This window comes from Neopsephotus bourkii, unplaced genomic scaffold (assembly GCF_033783945.1).
Source record: "Neopsephotus bourkii isolate Nb327-2 ecotype Australia unplaced genomic scaffold, CSIRO-AGI_Nbou_v1 NB_962, whole genome shotgun sequence".
NCBI lineage: Eukaryota > Metazoa > Chordata > Aves > Psittaciformes > Psittacidae > Neopsephotus > Neopsephotus bourkii.
In genome coordinates, this window is record NW_026901456.1 from 6604226 (window position 1) to 6621324 (window position 17099).

At 41.7% G+C, this 17099-nt stretch overlaps 2 protein-coding genes across 3 annotated transcripts; one reads left to right on the forward strand and one right to left on the reverse strand.

Moving 5' to 3' along the window:
* Positions 1–1873: 1873 nt before the first annotated feature.
* Positions 1874–9208, reverse strand: HMGN1 (high mobility group nucleosome binding domain 1). The gene is made up of 6 exons (XM_061359175.1): positions 8955–9208; positions 8505–8537; positions 8377–8406; positions 8225–8275; positions 5248–5379; positions 1874–2733 (listed from the first exon to the last, which is right to left on the reverse strand). The coding sequence occupies exons 1-6, from the start codon at positions 8967–8969 to the stop codon at positions 2686–2688; spliced, it is 309 nt and encodes a 102-aa protein (XP_061215159.1). The 5' UTR covers positions 8970–9208; the 3' UTR covers positions 1874–2685.
* A 124-nt stretch (positions 9209–9332) lies between these two features.
* GET1 (guided entry of tail-anchored proteins factor 1) lies at positions 9333–16099 on the forward strand. 2 transcript variants are annotated; one of them, XM_061359265.1, is made up of 5 exons: positions 9333–9548; positions 11557–11722; positions 13250–13317; positions 14230–14344; positions 16016–16099. In XM_061359265.1, the coding sequence occupies exons 1-5, from the start codon at positions 9459–9461 to the stop codon at positions 16087–16089; spliced, it is 513 nt and encodes a 170-aa protein (XP_061215249.1). In that variant the 5' UTR covers positions 9333–9458; the 3' UTR covers positions 16090–16099. The 2 variants fall into 2 exon arrangements, with proteins under 2 accessions (XP_061215249.1, XP_061215250.1); XM_061359266.1 differs by lacking the exon at positions 16016–16099 and adding an exon at positions 14567–15608.
* The last annotated feature ends 1000 nt before the right edge of the window (positions 16100–17099 follow it).

Below are 17099 nucleotides of genomic sequence, written 5' to 3' on the forward strand. Positions count from 1 at the left end.
AGCTGATTCACCCACGTATTTACTAGGCATGCTTTATGCAATTAGGAAAGCCTGTTTTATTCTTGATCCCATCAAGGGGGTTGTGCTGCCCAGAACAACTCCTGTGCTCCTGACTGAACTACGTCTGTTCTTACCTTCTTCCAGCATGAAAATATCTCTGTCCTGAGAAAGTGTCACTGATTTAGCCTTGCTAAGCCTTTTCACTTCTATAATAAAGTAAGAAGTAACTTTTTGTCCCCATGAGGACAAAAAATAGGAAGCAGTTACAATAGATACGTAGATACAAAGATAAAAAAAAACAGTGGATCACACATGTCTGGGAGGTGTTGAAAGTCAACGGGATCTCGACATCAGACTCAAAACATGAGAATCGGGCACACTGTAAAATGAAGAGGTTATTTCAGGGTATTTACCTGCAAGTTTATTAGTCATTTAACTGGGGTTTTTCACTTGCTAAAAATAGAAAGTAAAGAATGTCATGTAGCTATGTTATGCTACTACTAAATTAAACCAACAATAAGATAACTGGAGGGGTTAGGGGGAAGGGCAGGGGATTAGAGAAAGTGCCATAGTTTTTTGACTATCCAAGAACTCAAAGCCACTGCCAAACCCAGGTGCGCTGTGCTAGGAACACAGCTGTGCTGGAAGTGGACCAGAAGTGTACTGGGGTCCAGTGCTAAAGAAAAGTTGAACATTGCTTAAACATTCAAAGGTAGAAAGGGTAAAATGCTTTATTGAATTTAAGCATGGTTTAAGAAAGTAAGTGAAGAGGTAAAAATACAGTGTTTTTTAGAAGTAACTATGAGAATCGAAAATTGCACAAAAAATGGAAAGGAAGCAAATAACTGCTTGCAGGTGTTGTTTAAGAGCATAAACAAGTTCTCAGTCAAGGGGAAAAAAGAAACAGTTACTTTTTGATCTTAACTCCTCCCAAGGTTAGGCTGGCAGCTGTCTGACTGACATTAAATAAACTGGTAAGATAAAAACATGCTACTACTACCTGCTGCAACTCAGCAAAGTAACAGTACTGGGAAAAATAAATAAAAAAATCAAACCCAAAGCACCCCCCCCCCAAAAAAAACATCCCAAACAAACAAAACCCAACCCATAACAAACCACCAGCACTCCATGGGAGAACTTAAGTAATGCTGTACTAGATTTGAGTTTTTAAGTAATGTATACTTAATCCTATAGAATCATAGAATGGCTTGGGTTGGAAAGGGCCCAAAGGTCATCTAGTTCCAACCCCCTTGCCATGACTAGACCATGTCGCCCAAGGCTCTGTCCAACCTGGCCTTGAACCAACCTTGCCAACCAACCAACCTACCTTGCCAGGGGTGGAGCATTTTCCACTTCTTTATGCAACCTGTTACAGTGCCTCACCACCCTCACAGTAAAGAACTTCTCCCTCTGGTTTAGTGTGAACCCATTTCCCTTTGTCCTACGCCCCCTTCTGATGAAAGGCTTTACATCTTCAACAAAACTGATACTTTTTTTTTCAAATACAGCAAGGAAGAATCAGGCCAGTTTTGTTATTACACGAATTAGTTACATTTGAAACAATGCTTTGCCAACCCGTGGCCTTACATAGCAGGTAACAGCTGTTGTGTTCTAATTTTTGTATTTTTTTAGGTAACAGAAGCAGCACTAGGATTTCAAAGCAGAACTCCCCATTAAGCCTGCAACTACTGTTTCCTACTTGCTACTCCCTCCCTGCATTACCACCTGCCTCTTGAAAAGTACATTTTTAATAACAGTTAAGAACACAGTTAAAAATCAAAAACTACACCACTTAGACTGGGAGTTGTCATAGTCAACGCAAGAGCTCCAGAAACATCCTTTCATAATCAAGATTTATTTGGCTTTTGTTTGGTGATCACAGACACACTGAACAGTTTCACAATTGTTTTTATTCACATAGTTTTTTAAATCTAAAAATTGTAATTCTGTTTCTTGGGGATTTCTTTAACCCAAGGACTACACATATTCTTCAATTTATCTTTACAGACAAGATGTTCTTTAAAACTGGATATGAAGTTACAGTATCTCGAATACTGACATAACATGTTATGTCTGCCAAGCAGCAACTTTTACTTAGTATTTAAAGATATAATAAGGGTTTCCAATCTTTCTCATCATCGCTACAAAGTCGTTGGAAAAAATAAAGCTGCAACTACCAAAAATAACTTTGTCACAGATATACATCACTCAGCGAGAAATCCAACACTAGGGAGCAGTTTCATTAGATAAGCAATTCTACTGATGGTACTACCATAGAGAAAAGTAAGTAACTAAAATGCTAAGACATTCTCAACATACCGTTATGAATTCCAAAGTCTGATCCATGTTATGCTTCATTTAATAGGATAGAAAAACTGTCCCTCTCAGTCTATGGAACATGAAACCTAACTGAGGCTTCAAAGCCCTCTCCTTAATGTAACATCCCATTTATTTCTGGTTTCATAGAAAACAGACAACCAGTACATGATTTTACCACTTAAAAAAAGCATTTACACTTATCTAAATATGTAAAAAAATGGATTGAGTTGGGATTCTCTCCTTTTTAAAAACATGTTTCCTAGAACTACTAAAAAACTTGCATTTACAAAATAGTTGATAAAAATATTCCTCTGAATTGTACAAGAAAGGTATAAGGACCACCAATTAAAGACCTGGCACCAGATGTTACTCAGCCTTTGCTTCTTTCTCTGCTGCTGCGTCAGATGCTGGGGTCTGAAAAGAAGACAAAGAAACAGAACACTTGTATTTTTAATGCACAGGTTCGCTAACCTGACAGGCAGAACAACCATGACTTGGTTCTACAGACCACATGCTGTGACAATCTGCTTATTTCTCTTGGATAATGACTGACTGAAAACAAACTGTCTTGAAAAGGCTTCTATCTCCTCAGATGCATCAGGCTGAATTTCAGAATGTTGCTACTGTTACTACACACTGCAAAGGACTTTTAATTTTTTTTTTTTTAAAGGGAAAAGCCCATTACTGCCCTTATGACAGGAAGATGGGGCTTTTTAACCTACCAAGCTAAAATTCCTGCATATAGAGTGTTTAGGAAAGGCACTACAGGTACACTTCATTCATTTATTCAGTGCAGCACTGTTAATGTCTTCTCAAAGTTCTGCAGTAACTTAGTGAGACTTAGAAACTCAGTACTGTATTAAATATAATTTTGTAGAAATACATTCAGTGAAACTGAATGGTAGCAGCAGACCTATACTATTTCTGAAATTCTATATGCTGTATATCTCAGCTTCAGAACAAATTTATACCATCTTAACTGACTGAAACTGCAAACTCCATTTAGATCAGAAAACTCACTGCATTTCCTATGTAGGTTAAGAAAATGAATGTGACGTATCTATTAACATAAAAATTATATTTAACTATTGCAAAGCCTTGCAGCACCCCCAGCAGAATAAATCACTGTAGCAACCCAAACAGGAACCCCAACACCTGCTCAGCCTTTACTGCCACTGGGGGAAGCTTCTGAAGGATGAAGTACGGAAGCCATTTCCATTTGCAGGGCTAGGTCTCAGTGAATGTCACCGGAAGTCCTCATGGGCCTTTCACAAGCCCATGTGCACCAGCAATGGCATCTCCTACACCTTTGTCTCAACTGAAAACAGTAATGTCCAACAGGACAGGATACACTTCTGCCTCTTACAGACCTCAATATTCTATTAAACCCGAAATTTTGGCTGGCGTGAACAACATGAGACCAGCAGGAAGATGTGCTCCAGGAGCCATCATCCACTCCTTGCAGATTTACATCATCTCTGCACTAGTGTGCTAAACAGACCCCAGCTGAGAAATATTGCCAAATTAAACAGTCACTGGTATTGCTGAAACACTATATGCACAAATTATAAGACCAAATTACACTATAGTAATACAGAGCCAGAGCTGTGCAGAAGGGCAAGCCAACTACAGAATTCATAGCTACAGCACAGCTTTTTCAAAAAGACCACACTGGAAGCTTGCAAATGAAAAACTGTTACCCCAATGTAAGTGTCTTGTATGCTCAAGTACCATCCTGTACCTTCCTCATCCACTAAACCACACCACCTACCTAAAAAGCAAATACTCTTTTCCTCTACTTGAAGATTGATCTGTGCTGGTAAGATAGAAAAAAGTCTATCTGAATTCTATCTTAAAAAAAGAAATTACTTCCCAGTGCAACAAACAAATAGGAAGAATGAATCACATCTTTACATTAAAAAAAACAAACACAAAAACAACAACAAAAAAACCTCATCTGACTATCTGACCAGCAAACTCCACTGAACTCATTAAAATGAGTGAGGCATTCAGTATTGCAGAAACATGAGACTTATTCTAGGCTTACTGCCACATGAAAACTTGTGTTTCATCCAGCTGTTAACAGCTGTCCTAGTAGGAGGCACTGCTGCTCCCTACAGATCTTGTCCTACATTTAAAACTAAATTAAATGTCCACATTCCAGGGAAAGAATACAGTGTGGAGGATGCTTTAAGTTACTTGATGAGTAACTCCAAACACTTCAGCAACACAGCCATTTTAGCACAGTATTACAGCCAAGACTGATTTAGCATGTTCATTTCTCAATTACAACTATTACTGGTTCTAGCACTTTTCCACCCCTGCATGAACCTGTCCCTTCTACCAGCAGTGTCTGATCTAGGACTCCTACAAATGTTACTTCAACTTTGATTAAATAATTTAAACTTCGGGTTTTCAATGGAAAATCCAGTGTCAAGAAAATGAATATTGCATTTGTCAAAAAAACTTTTGTATCAAGAAGGAACCTGTCGTCCGGTAACAGCAAAGGCAGACTACAATCCAGACCAAACCCTGTGAAGACAGACCACACATGAACAGAACAGTATACCCCTGTACATCCTGTATGTATTATTTTGGCAATATCTTCCTGCAGGGAAACCAGCCCCTCTCTGAAGAACATTATCCCGTGGTAAAATTCTCTCCTTTTTCTCAATTTTCAGGGACTGTTACCACATTACAGCAACTTTTTGGGGGGCAACTAGAATTTTCCAGGTGTATCTACTACCATTTCAATAGCCTACTTTCTTTTTTGGTGGGTTTTTTTTTTGGTAGGTGGGGTTTTTTTGTTTTGTTGGTTTTTTTCAGAAATAGATTCTGAGAACTGTGTGTGTTTCTGATAGATATCTGGATAAACCAGTACAGGAAGTTATCCAGCTGCTTTGCAGCAAAGAATTCAGACAACTTTACCTCCTCAGTTTTAGCTTCTCCATTTTCTGCAGGCAAGTTGTCCTTTGTCTGTTCTTGGTTTGTCTCTTCTGTCTGTTTTCCTTTAGGCCCCTTTTTCCCCTTTGTTTGAACCTTCTTGTCCTCAGATTTATCCTGCAATGAAATAAATTTCCAGTACCTAAATTCCTATGACCTACTAGCCAAAGTTTGGAAAAACCCACACAAAACCAAGATAGACTTGCTAAGCAGAGGGAGCTACTACCAACAACCAATGAGTGAATACATAGTTCAACTGTCAAAAAAGTTTGTCAAACTACATATAGGCCAACAATCACAGTTCCAGACAGTAAAATTAGAGAATCAAACTGGGACGGGAAGATTATCAGATTCTAACAGCTAGACAGGTTTGTAATATATGGTTTAGCCTTGTGGCACATAAAAAATAACAACGTGGTCCTTCTGCCCTGTAAATACAAAGCACTTCAAACACTCTTTTTCCCTCTAATATCAACAGGGCAATTTCTGTAACCTAACCTAAACAAAAGCATCGCCTAGAAGTATAATTTCCAGTGCTCCTGTTGTCACTGTTTCAGTCACATCCTCTGTGCCCACATGATGTTGTTAAATGAGTAGATTAAAAGTATTTATTCAAGAGCTACTTTCATATAAATACATAATACATCATCCCAGACGTTCTCTACAGCAAAATTTTTCAAGAAATGACAAACTGTAATGCTTTTTCTGGAAGGTACAATGCGAGTATGTGGCGAGAGAACATAACCTCTAAGCAGAAGACCACTACACTTCAAATGTGTCTGATCTCATTAAAAATACTGTGTGCATTTCACAAGTATTTTCTCCAAATTATGTCCTAATTTGTTGCCTCTAACATAAAATTCACTCCAAGAAATAATGTTTTTATTTTTGCATACTTTGAGTAATGTAGATGTGTATCTCAGATTACTATTAGAAAATATTTGGTCAGAAGCATTCTGTCCTATCTTCACTCCAAGCATTCTTCCCCACAAGACCCATACAACTTTCTTACTTCACACACGCAACTTTCTAATAGCTATCTGAATACGCTTCCAATTGTCCATGAATGCTCTTGTAAAATTCTGTCTTCATAAAAATAGAGTTTTGCCAATGAACTGCAACTACTGAGCAAAAGTTCTAAGTTTTTTTACACCACTGGATACAAACATGCATATACAAGAGATGGCAAAGTGAGAACAGTCAATGCTGAAGCATCTTATTCAGGTAACTAAACTGTCAATGTCCACAAAATTTTAGAAATACTTTGCTCCTATTTTTAGGAAAGTTTCTGAAATCAAAGAGCACAGTGAACACAGCTGTAACATGCTAATGGAAAAAAGAAAATACTAAAAAAGTTAAAGGCTAAGCTCAGTATTACAAATTCAGGTAACAGTTTCATAACATGAAGACTTCTGTAGCTTGATTGTCAAAATATATTTTTCTCCATTTCTATTTATTTTTTTTTTAACTCACCAAGTAACTCCGTAATGAGCAAACTTCTTCAATCCGAAAAATACTGTCAGGGAAGTTTTTAAAAGTTACAAAGTTGATGTAAAGAAACATCTTTTTTTATGGATGAAATACAGAAAAAAAACATAGTTTAAAACTTAAAAATCTATCATTTCATTGGTAACTGAAATATTTCTGCAACCATTTAAAGAAAAGTCCAGAGACAGCTAAAATAAAAAAGTATTGAAGCTGGAGAAGTAAACTACAAAGAGATTCAAAAGCCCAAAGATTTTTACATTAACAATAAGAAAGTTTCCAAACAGCAAGAGTTAAGTGACAGCACAAGTTCTAGAACAGAGGATCACATGTAAAACAAGTTACACATCTATTTGAATTGCCAATGGCAACAGCAGTTAAAAAAAAAAAAAAAGGGAAAAAAAAATAAAAGATTGTTGACATATTCACATTACAGCAGTATTCCAAGGGGGCATCATGCAACGTGTTCTACTTGATATTCTAAGGTGACAACTGCTTGTGATGTACTTGGTTTGCATGAGTATGCTCCCTGCTATGAACTGTAGAAATACTTCTTTCTGCAAGTAAAGCAGTTACAAGCAGGAAGCCATACCATGGATATCAGTCAGCACCGACCAGCAGCATTAAGAATTAGACGCACCACACAAAAGACACTGAAAAAAAAGAGAATCATAACTGAAGTAAAACTGGAAAACTTCCCCAAATTCTTTAGGCTTACGACTTTGAGAACCCGAATGCACCGATATTCAAACCACTGGAATGAAGGTGCATTACTGAGAACTGTTCAGTAGGATTAATGAGAACATCAAAAAGCCTACAAAGCAAAGTTCTGTGTTAGTGTAGTTGAAATTATCTTAATCCATACATTAATAAGAAAAGCTTATAATCACAAAGGAACACTTCAAGCCACATATACCAACAAGCCAACAGACATACAGCCTCTTATTTCTTCCACAAAACACAGTACTTTGCGCCTGCTATTGGTGGCTTGAAGGCTATATTGGAAAACCAAGATCATGCTAACCCACCCTTGTTTATGCACACAAATACCTGAAAGCTAGACTACATGAGTGAAACTCAGATGTTTTTCAGTAGCTACCTAAGTAATTCAAGTATTTTTTCCTGTCCTAACACACTGCCTTAAATTTTAAGTGTATTTTAACCCCTTTTGTTACAGTGATGAAACACAATCCTATGTACAGTTGCTTTGATGCTCCAGTAGTTCTGCAAAGTACCTAATTACCACCCAGGAATTGGTGTCCATATTTCTATGCAATACCATGAGTGCTTAGCAAAATCTACTTGAACAGTGGCTAAATGTACCAGTGGATACTGGCAGAAGCACCTGAAAAACGATGTTTCAGAGAAGTGAGAGTTCACACAAGTAACATACGAAGAAACTCTGGGGATGCCACTGGGGCACTTGCACAAGCTCTCAACCACCTCTTCTCCCTCTCCTCTTCCCTGCCATTCTCACCTTTGCGGCCGGCCTTTTTGGTTTCGGCTCTGCTTTGGTAGGAGCAGGTTTCTGCGAAGAAAGCACAGGTAAGGCCGAGATTTACCTCTCAGTAACCCCCTTTTCGGTACAGGAAGGCGCGCACACCCCACACACCCCGCTCCCGTACTCACAGCGGACAGCCGCGCCGATCGCCTCTTCGGCTATGAACCAGGGAAAAAGAGAAGAGAAACACCGTAAGCAGGGTGCTGGGCGACAGCGTCCCGGGCCTGGTTAGGCCCGCCTCGACAGCTGCACCTACCTCCTCGGGGGCCTCCCCGTCCGCCGCCGCCACCTGCCAACACAAACACCGCGAGTAAGGCGGAGCAGGAGGGAGGGCGGCCCGTCCCGTGACGCCGCCGCTCGCCCGCCCGCCCCTTCCCGCCGCTTTCAGAGTTCGAGTCCCTGAGCGGCGAGGCGGCCGGCCGGACCCTGCCGAACCTTCTACACATCACCGACGCCATGCCCAGCGGAGCTCCCCCATCAGGGTGGCAAAGGGAAGGCGACGGCCACAGACAGCGAGCGCTGGTGGCGGCCTCGCCTGTGACCACGAAGCGCCCGTTTTCTCTCCGGGCCCCGTCCCCGCGCTGCCAGACCGCCTTCCTCCTACCCTCTCACACACATACACATACACCCCACACCAGCCCGGCCCCAGTGGCGCGGTGCCGCTTTGGGCAGCGCTTTTCCCCGTGGTCGGTTCCGCTCGCTTCACCTTTCTCTTCGGCATGGCGGCGAGGCTGCGCGGCAGCGGCTCCCGGCCGCGACCCCCGGAGCTGTGGCGGCGGCTGCTACTGCTACTGCTCCCGCCCGGCTGCTGCGTGCGCGCGGTGCCTCACGGCTGAGCGGCTGCCTGCGAGACAGGCTCGCTGCGCAGGGAAACCGCCCCCCCACCCCCCATCCATCCCAGCAGCGCCAGCGGCACCGCAACAGGATCCAGCCGGATTGGGCGGGGGGGCGACGGCGGGGGAACGCTCCCAGGCCACGCCCCCTCCCCGGCTCTCACCTAGCGCCCGCCCCGCCGGGAAAGGAGGGAGAGAGAGTAGGCGGCCTCCTGATTGGTTATCCCCGTCACGTGATTCCTCATGTCCCAGTTTCCCCTCACGCAGGCGCCCGCTGCCATCCCATGTGAGCGGTGGCGTCTGTCCGAGCGGCGCGTTAACGGGGGGGGAAGAAGGAAGGGCAGGGGGCGTGCCCGCCCTGTGGGGAGGCGCGAGGCATGGCGGAGAGCGGCGCCTGGCTGCTGGTGCTGAGCTCCGTGTTCGTCTGCAACGCGCTCAAGATCCTCCTGCCCTCCTGCTCCTCCATCGTAAGTGACGTCATTGCCCCTCCCCGGTGGACGTTACTAAATGGGGGCTGTGGCAAGCGCCTCCTCTGTGCTCTGGTAGTGGGGCTGTGGGCTGGCCCTCGCCTCTGACCGGGGGGGTTGGCTGGTGGGGAGCGCCGGGTGGATGGGATGGGATGGGGTGGGGTGGGGTGGGGTGGGTGTGAGGTCGCGGGTCTCAGGGTGTTGCAGAGTGCCCGGTGTTTTTTGTGTCACACCCACCTGAGGGCTGCGGGAAAGTGGGAGGTGGCGGGGAGCGGCGGAGGGTTCCCCGTGCTCGGCGGTACCGCATCGCCTGCTCGTTGTGTGCAGCTCGGTCTGGTCCTGCTCCTCGCCTAGGGAGAGGAGAAGGTGGAGGGAGTGATGCTGAGAGGAGCTGGAGGTGGCGAAGCCCATCAGCGTGGTTGTGGGACACTTCAGTAGCCCCTATGAAGCGGGTCTCTTAAGTGATGAATTATCAGTGTTTTAAAGGATGCTTCTGGCGCTACAGGTCTTGGGGCATGTCATGGTACTTAAAGGACAGCAAAGCTCAGTCTCCTGTGTTTTCAGTAGATGGACATCTCCTTGTTGAGAAGGGAGATGGGTGGGTACAGGGATTAAGGAGTTAGACATCACAGGAGAGAACTTTGAGCCACAGTCATGAATCAGAGCCCTCTGCTCTGATCTTAAGCATTTCTGTGAAAGCGTGGATAACAGAGTTATAGACCAATAAATTCTGTGACTGACAGATAAACCGACATGTGAGCAAGCACCAACCATTCTGCTGTTTTCTGTACACAGCTTCACTGGCACACAGATTGGTGCACACTCATCAACAACGGACAGAAATCCTTTAAAACATAAATTACTCTTACCAATGTGGGAAATTGAACTTGGTGTTGCAATAGATGACAAAAGTCTCTGCTCAACTTTCTGGTGTGGTCCATGACAGAAACCAGTGTCATGTTCTCGTTGCAGTACTGAGAACATCATTTGTAATGGAAAAATTGCACATGTCTTACTAGAATCATGGAATGGTTTGGATTGGAAAGGACCTTAACAATCAGCCAGTTCCAACTCCCCTGCCATGGGCAGAGACACCTTCCACTAGACCAGGTTGCTCAAAGCCCCATCCAACCTGGCCTTAAACACTGCCAGGGATGGGGCAGCCACAGCTTCTCTGGGCAACCTGTGCCAGTGCCTCACCACCCGCACAGGGAAGAATTTTTCTTGAGGAAAGCTAGAAAGATTTACTAAATAACAGCAAGAAAAAGATTTTAAGTCCTTTGTACCTTCATTTCTAAGGTAAAAGGAGTTGATGACCCAATAGGCAGGTGATGCCTCATGAAAAGGAAGCAGGAAAATAAAAGATGTGAAAATGCTGGTGAACACAAAATGAGGTTACCTTTTTACATTTCTGTCAGCAGGAAGTCATTTTAGCCAAGAAAATAGCAAGGAGTTGTAAAAAAAAAAAAAAAAAAAACAAACAAAAACAAAACACCCTCTTAAACGTGCAAATAAGATGTAAGGAAAGTAAAGCAAATTTATGTTTCTGGTTTTGAGGCGGTGATGAGATACTGCACTAGGTGGATCCCAACTCTCAGCCAGCAGGGCAGTTTGTGTGTTTCTAACAGCTCAGACTAGGCAATCTGTAATCTAGATGAGAGATTCGCAATTTGTGAGCTATGCATTATACTAAAACTGGGCTGTTTGGACCCTTCCTGAGGCTGCTGGAGCTGGAAATGATAATGAAGAATGAGTATGGGGCATTGCTGGAGCTGGAAAGGGTGATGATGAAAGGAGCACTTTTCTGTCTCTTCCCCTTCTGCACGTGTCAGGTGCTGTTCATCCAGGCAGTGCCTGATGGGAGTTGCAAAGAGGTAGGGCAACAGATCAGCCCAGGATGTAGTGACAGCAGAGTCTGAGAGGTATTGTGGCAGCAGCATTGAGCGTGAGGAAATGAGATGAAAGCTGACGCTGGGTGAATAACTGGTACTATTTCTTTACTTCTTAGATATCCAGATTGTTGCAAAAGGATGCAGAGCAGGAATCCCAAATGAGAGCTGAAATTCAGAACATGAAGCAAGAACTGTCAACCATTAGTATGATGGATGAGTTTGCTAGATATGCCCGTCTGGAAAGAAGGATTAACAAAATGACTGACAAGCTTAAAACTCATGGTAGAGTTGCAATGTTTACTTCTAGTTGCTGAAAAGCATTTTGCCAAGTGTTTTCGATTTTATATATTTGTCTTCAACTTTTTTTCTGTTCCTTTTAGCCATTTCCAGTGTTCCCTTCTTTCTTTCTTTCATTCTTTTTTGTTTGTTTTTTTTTTACTTTTTGGAGACCTTGCTTTTGTCTTTCAGTTGTGCATAATCCTGCATATTACCCTACATTTTGTAACGGAGTAATTTAGACTCATATCACAGGATGGTTTGGGTTTGAAAGGAACTTAAAAATCACTTAGCTCCAACCCCCCACCATGGCCAGGGTCACCTTCCATTAGACCAGGGAGCTTGAGCACTGCCAGGGATGCAGCAGCCACAGCTTCTCTGGGCAACCTCTGCCAGTGTGTCTCACCACTTTTTCTTAAAGGAGTTTTCCTGGGCTTCAGTGTGCAATTTTTTTTCTCCATGATGCTCATCACTGAATCATATTTCGAATAAGTCAAGGGACTCCTCTGCTGTGTATATTCATACAAAATGGTGTGTTGCTAGGTTGGGGCTATTTGGTTACTGTACTACAAAATGCTAGAGAGAAAGCAGTGATCTATAGAGTAACCAGAGGAGATATTTCCTGTCACTTTGTGACCCTGTTTGATTTTTTTGCAGCAGCTTTGTGACAAAGCTCTAGTGATTTGCCTCCACTAGGATTTTATAGTAGTATAGTTCACCATCTCATGGTAAAGAGTACACATAAACCTTTGGCACCAGAGCTTTTGCTCTTGTCTTTGCCCAAACTCGCTAACTGACCCTAACAGGATGGGAGACTACTTGGTTTGTCTGCCTCCTGGATGTTTATAGGCTCCTTGCTTGGAGAAAGAACAGTATTTATAACTGGCAGTCTGGATTGCTCTCAGTAGTATCATTCTTAACCTGATAATTTCAATTAATTAGATTTGAGTAGTTTATTTAGCAACCAACAATGTAATTTTGGAAAACTTCAGGCCACTTAGTTTGAAGACGTGCTGTCTTCACTAGGCTTCTTTATACTGGCCTAAGGTGCTGTAACAGGAGGAAAATAAACACAATAAGTTTTGATACTGAGCCTGACCAAAACTTACCTGTGTTATTGGATGAAACAAGGCAAAAAGTGCATCTACTGAAGCCAGGATTCTTCTCTTGACTAAAAGGGAAAAATTTACTTTATGCCTCATCTTAAATTAGTAACCACAGTGGCTGTTATTACTCTCATTTGGGAATAGTTATTCTTGTTTGAAATAGTATTCTTGATTGCATGCAACATTTCTCTGTCTAGGATATTGGTGCTTTGCAGCTTTTCATAGTAGCATTAATAAGGAACTACAGCATGATATAGACCAAGCACTTTATTGCAGAAGGATACCTTCAGTACAGCTGTGACTCATTTGAAAAGAGATTTTTAAGCACTGTCATATCCTGAGAGTGAAATGTTAATAAATTACAAGTTTTATGTAAGTATAATTCACTGTTATAAATAATATGGAGTAATATTTTCTCTTTTAACAGTGAAAGCACGAACTGCCCAATTAGCCAAAATAAAGTGGGTTATAAATATTGTATTCTACATCTTACAAGTAAGTAAATACTTTATTATGAACACAGATGACTAAACTGAATCCTCAGTAGTGTTAGTTCTCTCCTGCAGTTATTGACTGATATTAGGCATACAGGTGTTTGACATTCCAGTGCCACAGTGAAGGCTGAACTGGAAGAGTTTGTTGAAATAGAGTGGAGAGATGTTGCTGATAAGGTCTGGTAGTTGTGGATGGAAGGAGGTTTGAGTTTCACTGTAGCTCTGTGTTTCTGGTTTTGAAATGACAAAAGTTTGTCTTACGATAAGAGTTTGTCTTAGCTCTTTAATCACTAGGTTTTGGTTTTGGGTTTTTTGGTTTGTTTGGGTTTTATTTTTTTATTTTATTTTTTTTTCCACTTCTGTATGGCACTGGACCCAGACAAGTTCCAATACATGCAAATATATTACTTCTGTTATTGAAAGCAAAATACGTTTTTGCTGAAGATGCAAATCTCACTGACAGCTGCCACACATTTCCCCACTGTGCCTCATCAGATTGTCTTTGTAGTTCAGACTTGATGCCAAAGAGTTGTTTGCTAATAAGGATGACAGTGGTCAACCTGGAGGTTTCCTTAGGGTAATGTTAAAGTGAGTTGAGTTCCTGGCAGGCAAGAGTTATGGCTAAAAGCAGTCATCAGAATCTAACAAGTGCTATGTTTGTCTGTGTTAGATTAGAGCCAGGGTCTCGAAAGAAACTGGTATTGTCCAGTGTCTCACTGCTAGCTCTTAATATTGTGTGTAACTTTAAGGTCATATGGAGTTTAAAAATATTTTGAACTTGCTTAAGAACAATGTAAAATAACAAAGGAACTGTTCCCTTTAATTATAATTTGTCATTTACTGTTTCAAAGTAGAGGTGTAAATGTTCTTCAGTGTGTGGTGTTATCCAAGCTAATAACAATTTCAATTCTAGGCTACCTTGATGGTCTCTCTGATTTGGAGGTACTATGCTGAGCCAGTTACAGTGCTTCCGGGCAAATGGCTTGCTCCGCTGGAGCGCTTGGTAGCCTTTCCTACAGGGGTGACAGGTAAGGACTGCACACTGGAAAAACACACACTTCCCAAGCCCATGTGGATGCTAATGTGTGGACCAAGGGCATACACAGAGTGGAAGCACTTCCATACAGTTCTTCTGACTCCCTTGAAACAAGGAGGAGTTTTAAACGTTTGTAGCTGTTTCTTATGTATCCAAATCTTGTCAGTTTAACTGATGATAAAATGGGCTATTTGTCAATTTTATTTCTTCTTAGTTAGAGCAGTTTTATCTGCATCTGGATGGAATTGACCCTGGAGGAGATCCGAAATCAGAAATATTTTTGTATTAAGGATGCACTGAAATTAAGTAGAGTTGCATTTAAATATGGGCAAGTACTTCATAGGTCTGTATCGTTTATGTGTATTTCTTATAATTGCTGGGGTTTCATGCTAGTGTAGCTCCAGAGTGATTTAGGCATCCTTGCTTGGCCTTTTGCCATGCCTGTTCCCACCCTTTTTCCTGTCACACTTTGTTGCATTTTTGCCTACTTAAATCCTTTTCTTTTGGGCAGTTTAACAAATTAATAATCAGAATGGTACCACAAGTTGTGGACACCTGTTCCCAAGAGAAAAGTGTGCTGACTTCATGCTAGTGGGATAAGTACACGGGAGAGTGACAGGATGATATAGTGAGGAAATACACTGTCAAGCTAAAATGCTGCTGGTGAATCTTCATATTAGGTTTGTAAGCCCTAACTGCCCCAGAAGGAATTCCAGAATGCGTTGTTGGAATTTTATGTTGTGGTATTTTTAATAGGTGTCTAGAGAACAGTTTGTATCCAGCATGCTTTCTGGACAAGAGAAGAATCTGCTGCAGTGCAGGGTAGGGGCATAGTCCTTGGAAGACATTTATTTGAACAGCATTTGAAGTTCACACCCATGTCTGCATTCAAATCTCCTTTTTTGTCTTGGCTGATAATCACACTGAAGAGATCACTTTTGAGTTCTAGGCGATAAACACAAAATTGTCTGAAAATGCCCCCAAAGGTAGTTCCTTCATGTGTGCTGCGCATAGCACACGTATGAATTCTGTGATACTGTGTAGCTTAGTTCCATGTTGTCTGCAGTATGGATGTGCTGTGCATTACAGTCAAGGCACACCCTCTTTTCCACCACACCAATACAAATTCCTGTGCTGCCGGTTGGAATGACCAGACCCTTTCAAACAGCAGTAGCAAAAGTCTCTGTAGCACTTTTCTACATAGCTGTATGGGGAGGCAGGGGAAAGGAGTACAGATTTAATACTTGTTAAAAACTGATTTTAGTTTCAGAAGAAATTGATTTTTTTTAGTATTTTTTTTTACCTCTCAAGTCCTGAATTTAGGTCTAGTAAAGTATTCTGTTTCTGGCCAAGCCTTTAACTTCAGCACCTGAGACTTTTTCTGTTAGCAGATGTTTTTAGCTGTGGGTTGTATATACCAGACTTCAGCTCTTACTTGTGTTATTTGGTACTCTTCTGCAGACAATATTCAGGGGTTCTCAGGACCAGCATGGAGATAGCTGCCATTCTTTGAAGAGAAACATTTGTATCTAAAAGATGTTTTGTTCCTGTTCACCTTATAACTCTTTAAGTTTCAGGTTTTTATGCATCCAGAGCTATTTTTCAAAAGCCTGCTTGCTTCATGGTTATTGACATGACTTAAATCCTGTTTTATGTCTTTCAGGTGGTGTTGGAATTACATGTTGGCTTGTGGTTTGTAATAAAGTTGTAGCTATTTTGCTACACCCTTTCAGCTGAAGGAATCCCAGTAATCCATGGAGTCCTCAACTACACTTCCATTATTACTGTTTTGAATGAGCCTAGGTCTAAGATAATCTTTGTTCCTTCATTTGGATATCAGTCAGTATTCCTTTCGAGGTATTTTATCTTCCCTTAGTCTGCTTTTCCATTTGGTGGTCAGTTTTCAAAGAATAGCATTGCTGTTTATAAAGCCTCATTTTGTGTCTGCTTTGACAAGTGCATATCCTCACCAAAACCTGAAAGTGTTGGACTTGTATATTTTAAGTTGGAAATGCACTGGTACTAGGAGTTAATTTGGGAGCTTTGCTACTGCTTTGCTGTATGACGTGGTAGTTTCACCCAGAGATGGGACTGTGTTTGATGACAGAGTGGTACTAGAAGATACAGAGGAAGGTGGTTTGGTTGGCTTAGGGGTAAAATGGAGTTAGTTTCCTCCTTGTTATTTTTTTACACTAGAGTTGGTGCATTCTTGGGTTGTCTTGGAAAATATGTTATTGATATATGTGCAGAATCAACTTTTTGTCTTTCAAGAGAGTCCCTCAGTTGCCCAGTACAGGGTGGCAGGATACTTTTTTCTCACTGACTTTTGAAGTTCATTGAACACTTGTGTTTTTTCCTACTGTTATTGATAACTGACCTTTCCTTCCGTGGTATTTTTTTCTGCTTCCAAAACTGATTATCACTGAAACTATTTTCTTCCATGTCTGGGGGGAAAAGGTGCTCAAGCTCCATGTTAATGAAGAGAAAGTAGAAGGAGTGTGCTGTTCCTTCGGAGGGCTGTGTTTCTAAGGGCTTTAGCTTACATTAATGACAGTCCAGGATAGCCCAAAACAGCTATGTAAATGTAAAAAGGCACATTGGTGATTTAAATGTGTAAAGCAGTTAACAGGGTGGTAGCAGGCCAGAGGAGGAGGGAAAACAGTTCTCTGTTTCAGAGTAAAACTTTCTTGTGGTATTTAGGTACAGGAAACAGCCACGATATTTTGAATTTAAGGGAGGACAGAATT

Excerpts from the sequence above, each read along its gene's own strand:
- HMGN1 (XM_061359175.1), bottom strand. Across the intron at positions 8,407-8,504 it reads ACGGGGAGGCCCCCGAGGAG|CCGAAGAGGCGATCGGCGCG; the intron begins GTAGGTGCAGCT and ends CCTGGTTCATAG. Across the intron at positions 8,276-8,376 it reads GATCGGCGCGGCTGTCCGCT|AAACCTGCTCCTACCAAAGC; the intron begins GTGAGTACGGGA and ends CTTTCTTCGCAG.
- GET1 (XM_061359265.1), top strand. The coding sequence starts at position 9,459 with ATGGCGGAGAGCGGCGCCTGGCTGCTGGTGCTGAGCTCCGTGTTCGTC. Across the intron at positions 11,723-13,249 it reads TGACAAGCTTAAAACTCATG|TGAAAGCACGAACTGCCCAA; the intron begins GTAGAGTTGCAA and ends CTCTTTTAACAG. Across the intron at positions 14,345-16,015 it reads CTTTCCTACAGGGGTGACAG|GTGGTGTTGGAATTACATGT; the intron begins GTAAGGACTGCA and ends TATGTCTTTCAG.